The sequence below is a fragment of the Ptiloglossa arizonensis genome, chromosome 12 (genome assembly GCF_051014685.1).
Source record: "Ptiloglossa arizonensis isolate GNS036 chromosome 12, iyPtiAriz1_principal, whole genome shotgun sequence".
NCBI lineage: Eukaryota > Metazoa > Arthropoda > Insecta > Hymenoptera > Colletidae > Ptiloglossa > Ptiloglossa arizonensis.
The window spans coordinates 5,699,455-5,716,344 of record NC_135059.1 but is presented as its reverse complement, the minus strand read 5'-3'; the positions used below and the strand labels follow the sequence as shown (position 1 = coordinate 5,716,344).

At 42.1% G+C, this 16,890-nt stretch overlaps 1 protein-coding gene across 26 annotated transcripts in view; it reads right to left on the bottom strand.

The window, feature by feature from the left end:
- The window catches only part of Trol (terribly reduced optic lobes), a 229,416-nt gene that overhangs the window by 148,880 nt on the left and 63,646 nt on the right, over nucleotides 1-16,890 (bottom strand). For all 26 annotated transcript variants that reach the window (XM_076324616.1, XM_076324625.1, XM_076324615.1 and 23 more), the window contains exons 2-7: nucleotides 6,103-6,265; nucleotides 5,839-5,990; nucleotides 5,075-5,228; nucleotides 4,452-4,620; nucleotides 2,273-2,436; nucleotides 1,216-1,380 (exon numbers count right to left, since the gene is read on the bottom strand). In XM_076324616.1, the coding sequence (XP_076180731.1) occupies nucleotides 1,216-1,380; nucleotides 2,273-2,436; nucleotides 4,452-4,620; nucleotides 5,075-5,228; nucleotides 5,839-5,990; nucleotides 6,103-6,265 (967 nt within the window). The remainder of the gene's footprint in view (nucleotides 1-1,215; nucleotides 1,381-2,272; nucleotides 2,437-4,451; nucleotides 4,621-5,074; nucleotides 5,229-5,838; nucleotides 5,991-6,102; nucleotides 6,266-16,890) is intronic.

The following is a 16,890-nucleotide window of genomic DNA, read 5'->3' as shown; positions in this document are numbered from 1 at the left end:
GTCCGCCTTCGTACACCTATTCGCCGACCAGGTTGTCGACGAACAAGCAAAATCATGGAAATTCTCGTAGCCGAGATTCTTAAGATTGTCGAGATACTTCGGCCAGCTTCGTCAAAAGTTTCACGATCCACCGACACCGATGTTACCACCATCACCCCCCTTTCAGAAGTATCAGAACACTCGTGCAGGAGTGTCACTTTCATAGAAAATTGAATCTATAACTGTTACGAATTTATCGAAGGACTCGAAAAAATATTCCATTTGATACTTTACACGGTTATAGATCCTGCGGATGCAGAGATTCTACTCCCACGCAACACGATCGCTTAGCACCCAAACGCGAGGATTTCTAGCGAGAATTTTACAGCACGGTTTTCTATAGCATGAGATTTTATAGCACGGGTTTCTATATTATGGATTTCTGTAACACGGGGTTCTCTAGCGCGGTTTTCTATAGCATAAGATTTCATAGCACGGATTTCTATAGTACGGATCTCTATAGCACAGGATTCTATAGCACAGGATTCTATAGCACAGGATTCTATAGTACAGGATTCTATAGTACAGGATTCTATAGTACAGGATTCTATAGCGCGGTTTTCTATAACATAAAATTTCATAGCACAGATTTTTATAGCGCGGGTTTCTATAGTATGGATTTCTATAGCACAGGATTCTATAACGCGGTTTTCTATAGCATAAGATTTCATAGCACTGGTTTTTATAGCACGGGTTTCTATAATACGGATCTCTATAGCACAGGATTCTATAACGCGGTTTTCTATAGCATAAGATTTCACAGCACGGGTTCTATAGCACGGGTTTCTATAGCACGGGTTTTTATAGCACGGGTTTCTATAGTACGGTTTTTCGTACCGTGCTTCTCCGTAACACGTAATAAGTTAATCAGCGTGGTCCCCTTGCCCCTCTGTTCGGTTTTCCGGGTCTTGGCAATTTACGGTGTATGTTGGACACTTTTGACGGAGATAGCCGTGCGTCTCGATAGTGTACTCGTTTAATCTTTACCTAAGCGATGAAAAAGAAGGACGAGACCGCGTCACGATGAACAACCGGTGACGTATGAATAAATACACCGTTCGATGTGAGAAAATGTGACTCCAATTATTGTACACAGGACGTATGACTGTAGTACAATGTATCGAGTGGATTCCAGGCGTAGTTTGTAAGCGTTTACGATAACGATCGTCTACTTACGCGTTGTCGTTTCAGGACAGTCGAGCTCATCGGAACCGTCCGCACATTCAGAAACTCCGTTGCATCTGGTGTCTAACGACACGCATGTACCATCTCTACATCTCAGTTCGGTGGATGGGTCGCATTCCAGTTCTACATCGAAATCTCTGGTGTCGTCCCCTTTGACTGATACGTGTGTTTCGCGTATGTAATAGGGTGGTGTCATCGTGTTGGGGGAGAGGGGAACAAAATGCAACATAAAAGGAAAAACGTGAAATAAACAACGAAAAGGGGACCAGCCCAAACCGGCAATCAGGATCGTTGGTTCTCTCGCGATTAATCTTCGCAATTCCAGCGGCTTTTACGCAGAACAGACCACGCGTGGGTCCAAACGGACCCGTGATTTGATTTCGCTCGCGCAAATAAATATTTCCAAGAAAAATACCATTGTTCTATCGTGCCTTTCTCCATTTTCGTGGAAAGTTATACCAACGTTATAACCGAGAGATGCGAAGGTCTATCTGGGTCAGGAAAGACCCACGCGCGGTACGTCGAGGGTTAACCCTGCGTGTGTTGTGCGTACGTTGGTCGCGAATAATCAAACTAACAATCTACTTCGCGCCATACTATCATAAATATGCAACGAAAAGTGTAGAATAAAGGTCAAAATATGATTAGCGAGATATCGGTGTAAATGAGGAACGACTCCAGTAATCGGAACAGTGATCAGAGGGTTGAAGGCAGAACGAAGAGAACTAAGAACGATAATGTTGCATATATAAGTGACATCGATCCTAAGATAGCATTCCACGTGCGGATGAACTTTGGTAACCATTAATTGCCAATGTTGAACGAATCGAACGACCGACTCGATCGACGAAGGTTTCGTTAGTTGCGCGCAAACCCGAACAAACATGGACGAACGACGTCCATCGATCTTACGCTGCGAAGTAATCTTTTTTTTTCCCCCCCGGTAAAAACGCATCAGCATAAAAGTTTCGGGATTAGGAATCGAAGTTTCGAAACCCTCGACGCGGAATCGATCATTTTCACGTCGCAGGACTACGAAATAAGTTACCTCGGAACACTCTCAAGTCGAATTTCTCCGGGTGGACTTTGAGGCTGCCCAAGGTATGCCACCGCAGCTGTTCGAAGAGGATGCTCCTCATCTCCAGCTCATCCGTGAACGTCGAGCGAATGTCTAGCGTAACTTCTGACGTGAAGCGGTCCGAATCCATTGGTCTGGGGAGCCAGAAAATGTTGTCATTCCTCGGACACGTACCGAGTGAGTCACTTTGGCTCGGCACACCTCCCGACGACTCCTTTATTTTCGATCTCGGAAGGAACCGTTTCTAGGAAAACACGCTCGATTCGACGAGATTCGCATCTCATAATATCTCAAGGACTTTACAGTTCGTTCAACGAGTCGAGTCACCGGTTATAAGCAAACGCACGTGACCGCGTTCTGACGGAACACAGACCCGCCAGAAGATCGTACAAATATACATTTTCACGAACGAACCCGTGAACGATAATTCGATGCTCTCGGTGTACGCTAATCGGTCTTGGCTCGAGACGAAAATCACAACTTGCCCCGCTTTCGAACGAACCGGTAGTCTCGATTTTTGACACTCGAAAGCGAACATTATTCAAACTATTCGAAACCTATTTTCAAACGGTACAATCTCAAGGAGAGTGTGTGGATTAGAAAGAGAACGGATTGTATGGATTCGAAGATCGTATGATTCGATCGATGAGTGTGCAATAATACCACGCATGTTGTTACAACCCCGGTTCAAGCTGTGACAGCTTGAGAGGTACGTAGGTGAAATTTGATCGCTTTTGTACGTGTAAAATCCAACGTTTATACGACTAACTTTAAGAAAAGTTCATTTGTTTGTATAATAATGTAAAAATATATTGTGTGTTTCTACAATCGAAATACAAGTTTTGATAGATTGTTACAAGAAAGAGGGTATTACTTAAACTCCTTGCAACCTATTTTCAAACGGTATATGTCTAGACTTGATTAGTGATAAAAGGTCCTCAATACCGACCAAAACTAATTCTCACCTTCACCACTGGATAGTTATAGGAAGTTTTGCAATAACATATTTAGAAGTCACTAAACAACGAAAAGGTTACCGAATGTATTATATGCAAGGAATTTTCTAACGAAGATTGGGTGCAATGCATTCAAAGCAACGTTTGAGCAGATGTGTAATGCACAGATAAAAAAAATATTAATTAGTTTATTTACGATGTTTGTAGAAATAAATTTTAAATAATATCAATCTACGTTAACGTGTAAATGTTTCTTACTAACAATTGCTAGCATTATTAACCATTTAATACCTAAAAATTTATTAACCAAATATCTGATCGGTACTGTGGGGGAAATTTTTCGACCGCGATGAACCACATTTTTATTATTCAATTATAATCCTTATTGTTGAATTTCGTTGAAAGGAATACAAGAACCGAAAAAAGGAACAGAAATATGGAGTACAATGGCTCGATGCGTTTCACAAAACGTTACAAAGCCGATTCTAGGATTAACGAATTATTAATGTTCAATAACTTATTTGTACAAGCTTTTATAAAACCACCCTTATTACTTGGTAATAAGTAAAAAGAACATAACTTGGTAACTGAAAATGATAATCACATAGTGTAATTTCTTACAAAAAGAAAGAAAGAAAAATGACTAGACAACCGAATAATTTAGAAGCATTTCAAGAAACTTTTTTAAATAAATATCAATTAATATAAAGACAGAATTCGATCGTATCGGATCATAATTTACATCTTTCGAGCTTTCCTTTTCGCAAAATTTTTAATTAATTCACCCACGACATTGTAAGTAGTATCTAACGATTTTGAGTTTCAAGAAACTACGTGAATTAAAACTATGAAATATTAAAATCAAATTTTAATTCTCCGATACTATCACGATCAGGTTGTTTAACCACCCTTCTACTGTGAACAACGCAACAACACGAGGGGACTCTGGTTGCAACCAATGGGCTCTTATCGCTCTTCCCTGTCTTAGCACGCGTATATTTTGTTTACATATCGACACAACTCGCTGAACTCTAGGTCCGAGTTAATAACAGGACAATTTGCTGAATCAATGGGATTCCAAGAGGCCAACACCAAAACGCGTCGAACGTACAACATGGTGTACATCTTTAATGTTCAAGTTCGAAAACAAAAGAGTCGTTGAACCGTTACTCATTGGAAATCAATATACTCACGATATCTTAATAACCTTGACGCGGTTGCTCTCGTTGGGCATATGACTTCTGTACAGCTCCTCGAGGGCCTGGATTAGATTGTCGCTCAGTTCCTTGTATTCTCGACTATTTCTGTCCGCGTATTCGGGCAGGTACGGTTCAAAGACTGTCATGGTTATCCGGTAAAATACTGCAAGATCACGGCTGGATTAGTAAGTACCGATCGACGCAAACTGACAACTTACGTACACTATAAACCAGCCACGAGTGATATTACGTTAGCTGTTTCAAACTTCTTTTTAACACTAAAACTACCAAGGGGGTCAATTTGACCTATTTCGAATTTCTTTGATAAAATGACTCAATTGTTAACGGTATCTTTGCACACAATATTCACGGACAATTATCAAAATAGACAACTAACACTACTCGTAAATTAATTTACTCCTCCCCCACGTCTAACTTCAAAGATACATATCTAATTTGATACAGATACAAGTAGTTCTAGTGTTAATCGCGTCCAACGCGATTCACAGAGACGAGAACTCTGGATTTGAAACGAAAGATCAAGAAACGATCTTTCGAGAAATTATAACGGGAAACATCGGAGTCGATGAACAATCGAACCACATATTGTTTCTCACTTCGCTGTCCTCTCGATAAGTCTGAACCATGGGATGGCAGATCACTGGTACTGCCCTCGACCTCTCCGGATCCAGCCAGGTCTTCGTCGTCGGTGTTTCTAAACTTTGGTGGGTCCCTTCGACCCTCGGCAACATTGCCGACCTCGTTGTCGTGCTGAGGACGGTACAAAGTTATCGGTAGATACAAACAGAATGTTCAACGTCGAATCTCTAACCCTTGTGCACTGAACCGGTTCCGATCAAATTCACCCGCACCGGAAATGTTATAATATTTAAATAAATTTGATTCCACGATAGTCTATTACGAAAACGGAACGAGCCATTCGTATTATTTACACACCGTGTTTATATATAAATAATTCTTTTATCGATCAGAAAGGTCATAATTGATTTTTGGTGCTTCGTAAGTAACTTGAACGCTACGAAAGAGAATACGCGTGGGTCCGTACAGACCCACCGTAGTTTCACCTCGCACGAACGTTTCGAATAAAATTCTATTACTTTAGCCTACCTTCCTCAATTTCAATGCAAAGTTATACTAACGGTATTATCGAGCGATACGAAAGTCTCTCTGGGTCCGAGGAGACCCACGCGTTGCAAGACGAGGGTTAAGCCTACGTATACTCTATCGGGGACACTAGTTTCGCAGGTAAAACTTTTATAAATATGGAAAACTGATATGGCAGTCAACGTGTCAACGCCATAGTTCGATTTCGGGGCAAATTGACCCGGATAGTGCACAAGGGTAGTTAAACACGACTAACCTCATCGACTTCTTCGTTATCTGCCCCGCTGTCGCGAATCAGTCTATCCAAAGTAGCCAGCATCGTGAGATCGAGAGCATCTTTCGTACTTTTGTCCGGTGAGGCATTTTCAAGTTCGATCTTCGTCTCGTCCTCTTCCTCTTCCTCTTCTTCTGCAAAAGCAGAATACGGTATGATGACGCGGCATGAACGCGAAATAGATTATCAGGCGGAAAGTAAATGTTTCTTTCGTCAAGTAGAGCATCGAAAAAAGCTGTCGAGTACCTGGTGGTGCCTCAGTGGTGGTCGTTGTAGTAGTGGTCGGGGCAAAATAATCGAAAATACCCCTCTTTATTCTTTGGAGCATAGACTCCTGTTGATGTGACTCGATCAGAGGCGTTTCGGCGAAAGATTGCCTACCCTCCTGGTCGAACACCAAGTCGTCGTTCTGAAAATAACAAGTAGACTCGATGAGGTTCGGTAATTCGAACGACGAAAGCTGCCTTAATTTCCTCGTAAATCCTTGCTAATTTATTACGAGCAAAGGCCGATGCAAAGATAATTCGTAATCAGGTTCAGGGAATTTAGAGAATAACTCGAACTCGATTCCCTTTGTGCTGTGATCGATGCATGCGTCGGTGCGTGGATTTAAGCAAAATACCGGTGAGCCTACAGGCGTTGAAATACAATAACACGATGACGTTGGCTAAGACTTTTGCATCTCACGTAGCTGGTTTCAGTTTGTGTCGAAAAATGTGCCGAAGGCGATTCGAAATCGGCCGATGCATGTGCATTCGCAAATGCATCCGCGAGTTGTGAAAAATAACTTCTATCGATGTATACTTAGGAGTTTATATTGAAGGAGATTTAGTGTAAATGATTTATTCTAAATTATTGTAAATGTTTTTAACCGCACCTAATTTAAGATCGAAAGGGTTTCCACCTACGTCGACCAAAAAAAGGATCGTAGTTCAAAAACTATGTATCTCGACGATGGTTAATCTACTCGAGTATCTCGATCTGAGTAACCTAGAACTATCTGAACCTTAATGACTCCCACATCGAGGAGGAAGATTTCTAACTTCACCGATCTTCCTAGCAACCTCTTTTAGCGGCTTCAACGAACATCGATACAAACCCTCCTAGATATCTAAATCACCGATGCACCTACGCGCTATATCACCGATGCAATCGTTACAAACAGCCCAGCTCTATATAATCGATTGTGTTTGCGCGAGCGTACGCGTGTTTGTACGTGTGTATCGTCTAGTACCGTCACGCGCCGCTCATAAAGAACCAATTCTCACCTAAACACGCGATATAAATTCAGGATCGGCGGGCCATTCTCGCGGCTTGGTCGTGATTTCGAAACTGGCCAGGATTCAAACGTCGCTGGTCAACGACGTCGCTCCTCCCACGATCAGAATAGAGGAGAGAAGCAGCAACAACATCCACCGCGCGGAAATATCGTCCACGTTGAAACTCGACGAAATAAAGTATCGTTACGGGCGTGGAAATAGCTGACGAGGTTATGCAACAAAGCATCGATGATATTATGCCCCCCGCGGTGGGAATAACAAACTCGGTATCTCCCGTGAGCCTCTACGTGACCCACGTCGCGAATAAAAAGCTCTAGAAACGAATATAAAGAGTCTACTTCGGCTCGTTACGTCCCGCTGTCCTAGTTCGATGATAGATCGAGAGGATTCACACCGAGGACGAGAGTCTCCTTTTATCTCCTCGACGTAGAGAGGAGATCTCGCGATTCGATATCTCGCGAAACACGGTTCATCGAACCTGACGTTCCTGAATCAAATTGTTTTCCATAATTAAAAGACACCCGACCGGTATAAATGGTAAAAATTATTTATCGGATTGTTCGGAAAGTCGTTACGTTTTTTTCTTTTTTTTTTTGGTGAAAATGAAACACGATCTTTTTAGAGCGTGTAAACGTTTCATTAAATTATATATTCTCCATTTTGGAAAACGAAATTACTTGAGGAACCACCCCTATGCGTACACGTTGGATGCTATGGTGGTCTAAACTTACACGCGTCTAGAACCCTTGCAAGAAATGTATTTTAAAACTAAGAACTCTGATAAATCGTATTCGATAAATGTCGCGTCACTACCTTCGTACGAAAATTAGTAGAAAGAATTTAGAAACGTTGCCAAATTATAATTGCTAATGGATAAGATTGGACTCGTTAATATCTTTGCATCGAGGCCGTTCTTTTCGATTTGCTCAGTACTTAGTTGCACAGAACCGTGACAAGATATTAATAATTGTATAATGTTACACTTGAGTCCAGCAAAAGAAATCGAAATAGTTAAATCTCGACGCAGTCATTTATTTATCACGTCCGGGCAAAAGTCTTTATGCATGTATTATTGTAATACAATATACGCATGACTGAAGCATAAAAAATGGTTAGGTGAAAAATCACGTCGATCGATATTCGAATGAGAGAATGTGAACGTGAAAGGAAAACAAGAACAAAAATTAGTGTGAGGGTATAGTTAACAATTAAAGCATTCCGTTTGTTTAAATATAGCGAGAAAGAATAAAAATAGATCCATACGCTTATCGATAACATTGGAACATTCTGTGCATCGATATATTGGGTAACGTATTTTCTTCTAGGTACTTTAAAGTATTTTAAGTTAGATCAAAGTTGAGTACATGTAGAAAACGAATAAAAAAAGAAAATCTACTACACTGTATCGATAATCAGAGGTAATATTCGATTCGACGCGATAATAAATTATTTATATAAACGCGAAGTGTACTAATGTTTGGAACGTACACTCGATCCGTACGAAACTTTTTACAACTAAATTCGTATTTACAAAAATATCACCGATAAGTTGTCCCCGGATATTGTAAACTAAGTCGAAATGGCATAAATTCCCCGTGAATTCGAGCGATATGATCAGGACTCGATCCGTACGAAGCTTTTTACAATTAAATTCGCATGTACGAAAATATCACCGATAAGTTGTCCCCGGATATTGTAAAATAAGTCGAAATCGCATAAATTTCCCGTGAATTCGAGCAATAGTCACGACTCGATGAACGTGGAATGTGAACGCGATTTCTAGTTCCGTTGCTCTTTCGTGTATTTTAAGCGAGAAACGTGCTAACAATTCCCACCCACGCAGGATGTCCGTTGAACGGCGCCCAATCAGAGCCGAAAAAATTTCATCCGCCGCGAAAGAGACCATCTGCCGGATCTCACCAATGACGACAAATATTTGGTGTCGCGTTTCGTTGCAAAACGGTTTCGCGGCGCGTGCACCGAGACGCGCCCGCGGCGCGGTACACGTGACCGGAAGTGTCGAGCCGTTTTCCTGCTCGAACCGGAGACCTCGCGCCTCGCGTTAATGAAGCTTAAATCGGCCCAGACGGGACGTATTATTACGTTCGCACGACGCACAGTGGTTCAAACCGGCCAAAATCCCGTAGAAATACGATCACTTTGACACGGAAGATTTAATTTACCACCGAAATTGGTACTTGAATGTTTTCGAGATACTGTCTCTTTCGTTTCGTTTTCCATCGACGTTTGAAAAGTTACCAAACTAAATTGCTTCAATTTGGCGCCATTTTAATCCTGATACATTTTTTTTTTCTTGTATCCAAGAGCAGCTGATAAAAAACGAAACTCTTAAAAGGAAAATTGTACTCTTACTTCGAAAAGTGCACTTTTGTGCAGTTTCGTGTTGTTTTGTATTCTTCTATCGAGTGAAATTTCTATAGATACATTCGGTAAATAACTATTAACACGGTGTATGTGAGTTAATAGTTAAATACCATTCGTGCGGTAACAGAGAAAATAAACGTGGGAAAACGAGTAGAAATTAATAATAGTAGAAGAATAAATACAGATATGTCTGAACAAATATGATGAATGAAGCAAACAAAAGAATTGAATAGAAATTAGAGAATGATCACCAGTACTCACCACTGCCTATCAGTGGTTAGCACCGGTTACCAAGAGGTCAAACGACATCCATGGGAGTCTGTAAAGGGTCCAGGTACTCAAAAGGGTGCTGGTCAGCAGTGGAGAGCACTGGACAGCACTGGACAGTACTGGACAGCACTGGGTAGCACTTGTCAGTAGTGGTCAGCACTGGTCAGTAGTGGTCAGTAGTGGTCAGTGTTGGCCAGTAGTGATTAGTAGTGGTCACTAGTAGTCAATACTGGTCACTAATGGTCAGTTTATGGTCAATGTATGGTGCACGTGCCCCTACAGGGAGAGATCCGTCCACCTCGGAGGCTATGATAAATAAACATCAAGATATTGCGAAATCTGCGAAGACCAACAGTTTTATTGAATGTTTCTCCCTCCACGCATAATTTGCATCTTATTTTCGTATCACAAATAATAAATTTGCCTATAGAAATTAATTTTAATCGAGATTCGAAGCAAAGACATGTTTCTTTACGTTTCAAAGAAACAAAGTAATAATTATTTATCAGATACACTAATTTAATATTTGTTAAGTAAGGACATTGCTCCTTCTTTTCGTGGACGAATAATACGTACCCCCTTAAAGCTCGAACCTTAAAGCTACGAAAGTTCCAATTTCGTATAACGTTAGAACTTGAACTTTAAGGTTGAGCTTCGAAGTTTCGAAGCTACTCGAGTTATGTGTCCCTTTTACGTATCGAATCGTATACGCAGGGTGGTTGAAACGTCATCGACACCAAGAACTCGGATAGTGTCCAATTAGATCCGAGATTCTCGAAGCGAATCGTAATGTTCAAAGCGGTTGTCATTTTCAACGTATTTTCGTACGTTCGAGTCCGGTCAACGTGTGGTAATCCTTTTGGTATCGATATCGTTTTTCGACTGCTCGTCTTCCGTTCCTCTCTCTCCGTCCTCCTCCGTCCTTATCTAAGCTCCCATTCGTCCGCATCGGTCGTCCTTTTTACGAAATCACGGAAACGCGAACCTCGGCTCACCGAGATAAAACCGCACCGCGAACGGTCCGTTACGATTCACGATAACGCGCAAACACGCATCGTGAGCCCGGCAAATTGTTGTAAGCGTGCTATTTTCGTTTACGAAACGATTCAGTGACCTCATCGACGCCGAAACTTCTGGCCGAGAGCAGCTGAAAGACCTACTTTAACCGGGAGAAGGAGGACCGTTGTGCGCGTGGCTTTTCAACAAACTCGTTGAGAATTTCTTGCTATTCTGCATGGGGGACTCCGAATAGGTCGCCCATGTTCCGTTTCTTTCATTTAAACCGCGAATATACGATCGGATTACACCAGACGGAGCCTTCGTCTAATTTAGGGTGAGTCTGCGACACGTCAAAGGCTGTCTAAAGTGTTGCTGTTGCATCGTGACTTCGGGAACGGTCCTTTTCCCGCCGAGTCTTGGAAAACGACCGGAAAATCCGCCAGAAGAGGCGAATAAGGTGGTCAATGTGTTCCCAGAGAGAAAAAATCAAAGTGGAGGAATAGGTTACACCTTGAAGAGGAGGGTTACGATTTCTCTGTCTAATTTGCAGGAAGATGGTAACTTGTCAAAGAATCGCAAGTTGGAGTGTTACCTTCGTTCCGCGGGTATAAATGGCGAGTAACCTCGTGGTAACGTGTCACGGGGAAAAGGTCAAAGTATAAGACCAAAGTATCAAGGTTCCACTTTGAGAAAGAGGACTGTGATCAGCGTACTGTTCCATTTCGAGAACACAAATTGCGGACAAGATCGCGATAACGTTGTGCCCCAAAGAAAAAGGAAAAATAGGTATAGATTGAAGGGTTCTACCTTAAAGAGGGGGGCTTCTATCGCTAATTTCCCTATTTAGAGTGAGTTTGTGACCCATTAAAGGGTAGGTAAGTGTAGTCGTTAGCATAAATTTCAAACAGAACCGCGATAATGCAATGCTCTAAAGAAAAAGTCAAAGTACAAAACCAAAAATTTTCCACCTTCGAAAAGGTATTTTCCATCGCTGATTTCCTCGTGTAGGGTCAGTTTCTGATCAATTAAAGGGTAGCTAAGTGTAGTCGTTAGCATAATACAATGCTTCGAAGAAAGAATTTTGACTGAAGGGTTTTGTCCTTTGATACTAGACCAAAAATTGTCCACCTTAAAAAAAGGTAGTTTTTATCGCTAATTTCCCAATTTAGTCCAAATGTACTGGTTGAACCCGCGACTTCGTGGTTTCCCGCCAAATCCTCGAAAACGGCCGGAAGATCCACGAGAGACAGGAAACGAGGTGGTCAGCGTGCTGCTCCGTTTCGATGGCATAAATCGCGGACAGCGTCGTGGTAACGCGATGCTTCCCGAAGAAAAAGCGAAGAATCGGGTCCAGAGGGGAACAGTGGGGCGGGGGCGGAGCCACGAACGAGCTTCGAGACAAAACTTTGTTATTCCGGGCAAGTTTTACACGGGATTTCCCAGCTAAGTCCACTCTATGATCCTTTCACGACAACTACGTGCTCATACTTCGACAAAACACCGGCCCCGCGGTCCGAAATCCTTAAAATGCATGGGAAATACGTGTCGGCGCAGGTTAAGTGGCCAGGAAGAAATTCGTCCTCGAAACTTCGAGGCTTCCCGGAGACAAACTTGCACCAAACATCGAGCCACACCACCTCTAACACCGCCCCATCTTTACCAACCCCCATCGTTCGAGCTGGCCTTTCGCTCGATTTTGCTCGATTTCGCTCTATCGCCAGCAATTTCTCAGCCCTCGTGATTCGTGAGCTCGAAGACCTTGAACTTCAAGATTTGAAAACGTAATCGCGGATGCGTTTGTTCGGTACCGATTCGTTTGTCGCTGTCTCGCGAGAACTGGTTCAATTTGGAGCGGTGTTCTCCGATGTGGGTGACGCGATGACGAAATTGTCGATGTAAAGAAATTTTACTCAAGAGGGCACATATATTTGATGAGATTCAAAAAATCGTTTGTGGTATAACAAGGCACAGAAAGGTACCAGTCATAGTTCAGAAATGATTAGTTGAACGTAAGTTCGCCTTCGAAGATCTTAAAACGATAAATTTCGTCGCGAGTAAAACATTCAATGGATATCGATACAGACAAATCAATTTCGAATTAATCGAACGAAACGTAAGAAAAGGCTTCGTCGAAAGAAATCTAAAAAAAACTGCTAATTTGGAGCGTTTTTCAAACCGAGATGTTCCGATCTATTGTCTCGTAAAAGAATATGTAAAACGAAAAATGAATCGATGTTACTACCATTCTATCTTTTGTGTCTAAACTGTTGATTTAACGCATATAGAATTATTACGTGTTCAAAAAGAAACCATGCTAACGATATGCAGAATATGTGCCACTTATGAGATATTATTGTACCACTCAATTACATATATTCTCCATACATATTACACGTGTTTCTCAAATTTGCATACACGATAATCTACATATAGAATGTTTACTCGTAACTCCCTTCATCCTGTATTAACAATGCAAGTAGTATGAGAACGATACGATTGCTATTAATAGACTCCGGAAGCACGATTGATTCGACGTAAAAATCCAATGTCTAAAATTTCCGGAGAACGGCTCGAAAGTCGAACGAATAATGTCGATCAACAATTGGAGGAAAGTCAGGTAAACAGTGTCGTTAATGTATTAAAATTTAATGCATTAGTCTATTTGTAACTCCCTAGATCCTCTATTAATAACGCAAGAACAGAACTCTTTCGTTAAATCAATCGTTCAAAAATCTACAGTGTCCCAATCGTCACCGGTCGATTTGAATTTCGCGCTATTTTTAAAACGTCCAACCGATTAACCCGAATCTCGGCATATTTTAACCGTTTGAGTTTTATTCGAAAAGTGAATCGACCGGTGATGATTGGGACACCTTTTATTAATGGTAACTGTATTATCGATCTCGTGGTTCTAGCGTTGTTAATACAGGACGGGGAGAGTTACAAATAGACCGATACGTTAACGTTGAAACATTAACGACCCTATTTACCAGAATCTCTTCCACTCGTTAAGAGATCGATACAATTGTCGTTAATGGACCCCGGAAGCACGAATGATTTAACGAAAGAGACCTGTGTCTGAAATTTCGAGAGGAGGAAGACTCGAAAGTCGAATGAAAAAGGTCGATTAACAACGGGAGGAGGGTCAGGTAAACGGGGTCGTTAAACTCCGTGCAAAAATGAGTTCAGACCGATGACTCACCGTCGGAACTGGTCCTGAAAAATAAGTCCCGCGTCTGTGCCGTCCCTGCGTCGTTAAACCGTGCAGTTTGCGCGCACGTGTTGGTTGCATAACGAGCGAGCTGCATATTCGAAGGCAACGAAACTTGCAAAGTCGCTTTCTACGGTTTGGACTTCTTAGTCCAGATCCGAATGAACTTCTTTCGGAACGATACCGAGTTTATCGGACTGTTCTGGCCAAGTTTCAGGCGTCGCTCACCGATCGAGAACTCCTCGAGCTCCTCGACGAAATTATGTAACGACAATCTTTGGCGATAATCTCGCCGCGATTAAGAGAATACGGCGCTAGCCGGCATTCGTTGTCTTTAGATCAAAGTGTTGCATGTCAGAGATAATCGACGACAGTGATCGCGAAATCTATAATTAGCGAACCACTCGACGGGACTTGTACTTATTCAAGTGACGAAAGTGTGTTTTGTTATAAAAAAGAATGGAGCTTACCAGTGCACGCGTCGGTGGTACCGGTACTGTTCGATGCATCGTCATTTTTTTTACAATAGTAACAATAAAAACGTAGACTTAAATATTTGGTAATTCTGTTTAATTTAGTATCTTATAACTTGCACAGATTCTTCTTCTTGTATTCCGATACGATTGCGTGTTCGTTCATAGTGTACGATAAAGTTTAAGTCGGACATTTTTTATTAAAATCGTCTAAGAAATTTTCTATCGTTGTATTATTGTATATAATAAATCGTATAGAAGAGAGACGAAATGATAATGCTGCAACATTGTATATTCGCGTAACAGCCTCTTGTGTCAGAAATTACACTACTTTCTCTTAATGCCTCGTTCATTTCCCATACGCAATAACGTGGATTGATTTCTGACACGGTGCTTTCGTTTAAATTATCGAGATGTGGTATTACCTGTTTCAAGATTTTGCAAACTTGTAAATTAATTACATCTGATCGTGGAAATGCCTCGTTCTTAATGTTTTCGATAATTTTGCAAACTCCTCGGCGATAATATAGAAATGTTTCGATTTAATTCGATGTTAATTGAATGACCATTGATTGCTAGTTACTCCGCAGATTGATAACGTTATTGCTTTCATGTTTACCAATAGAGAATAATTTACCTTTCTGAATGGACTAATGCGTTCCAACTGTGTTAATAATAGAACTCGTTCTAAATCGAGTTACTCGAACAATCATTTGCATCCTGTTAAGAAAAACCAGTGTATCGTTATTTTCTAGAATACACTATACCCATCGAGCTACTCGAACAATCATTTGCATCCTGTCAATAAATACCAATATACCATTATTTTTCCAAAAATTATTCTACCACACCTGTTACGGTACACCACATATACCATCACAATTGATATCAAAGTATTCCCACCCTAACGACAGGCTCTGTCACCCTTAAAGCACACCTATCATTGTACACGTACCAAACAAGCTATCATCGAGACACCAAAGGTACTTTCGTAATTACGAAAAGAAGCCTCGTCTAGCATACTTGTACCGTGTCCGATAGACTGACCAGGTAAGAAGGGCACGTCCTGTTCGCCAAGCTCGTCAGGATCACGGTTCATCAAGCGAGAAAGAAAGCGCCCAAAGGTCAAGATCTGGCACGTCGGTTCGAGGAGCGGTAAGGACGAAATCCCCCAATTTAGGGTACTTCTCGGAGGCTTCGACTTAACGAAAATATACGTCCGACGAGCACGTATGACAAGCTCGGTGTGGAAGGCAGATGGCGCTGCTACTGGAAGAAAAGAGGGAACCCGACGCCACTGGCCGATCGTCCTTTGTCTTAAGCCCATGGTATATTAATGTGAAGAACATGCTGCGCCGAAATAGGCTGAGAAAGGAGGGTGAGACGGTAGCTAGGCGCGGAAAAGAGGGCCGCCGTTGCACGGAATACTAAAAAGGAGCGCACACGTCCGCCAAATCTTACGGCGCGATGGCCGCATAGGGGGCGCTAGTCTCGTTCGGCCGCGCCTTTGCATTTTAACTGCCTCTCACCGAGGAACGACTTCTTCGACCTCCTCGCGGACGGAGGAACTCGCTCCTACGAACTCTGAACCGACTACTCTGTACAGGTGTTCCCTACGGGAAGAGATGGAACCGTGAAACATCTCGAAGGACTTCACACGTGGGAATCGATGAAACGTAATCGTTCCAAAGTGTAACATCACGGTTCAAGCTGGGGCTGAATTTCTCGTTAGGCTTGTAAATTAACCCTTTGCGGTCGTATTAAATTTGGACATGGGTGTCGTACCGGTCGGAATTAATTGCTCTTGAAAAAGCAGCGATACGTAACATTTCAGATTACGAATGATAAGATTCATTAATTCTTTTGTGAACTTTAATGTAAGTTTTACTGATTCCTCAAACATTCAGGTTCGTTCGGAGAAATAAACTAATACATAGTTGAATAAAGTGTAAGATTAGTACGGTTCCTTGCTGCAGAGCAGACATACGACCGTAAAGGTTCAAGAGTCAACTAACGAAAATACCCTACGATGGCCAGGTTCGCAGCGAATGATCGACCAGTCACTGATCGTTACTGTTCAACCGATCCGTCAATGGGAATGCTTCTCGATCGGGACGAACGTTTGCCGAGTGTTCGCGAAAATTCGCTCGAACCTGATAGTGGTCAGGGAGGACCGAAAGTGTCACGTGTTCGTTCTCACATCCCAAAACAACTAAGAGGACGCGATAAGATCCCGGAGCGGATCATCTTATATGAACTTTCATATCCCCTGGTAGCGAGGGGAGAGACATCGGGCAAATACCATGGACAATCCTTTCAGAAGGGTGAAATTGCGGAAATCATGGTGGTTCGACTTCCCGACAGAAAATTCTCTGTCCCCCGGCCCATCCCCCGGGCTGTGATCTGCCAGTCAGAC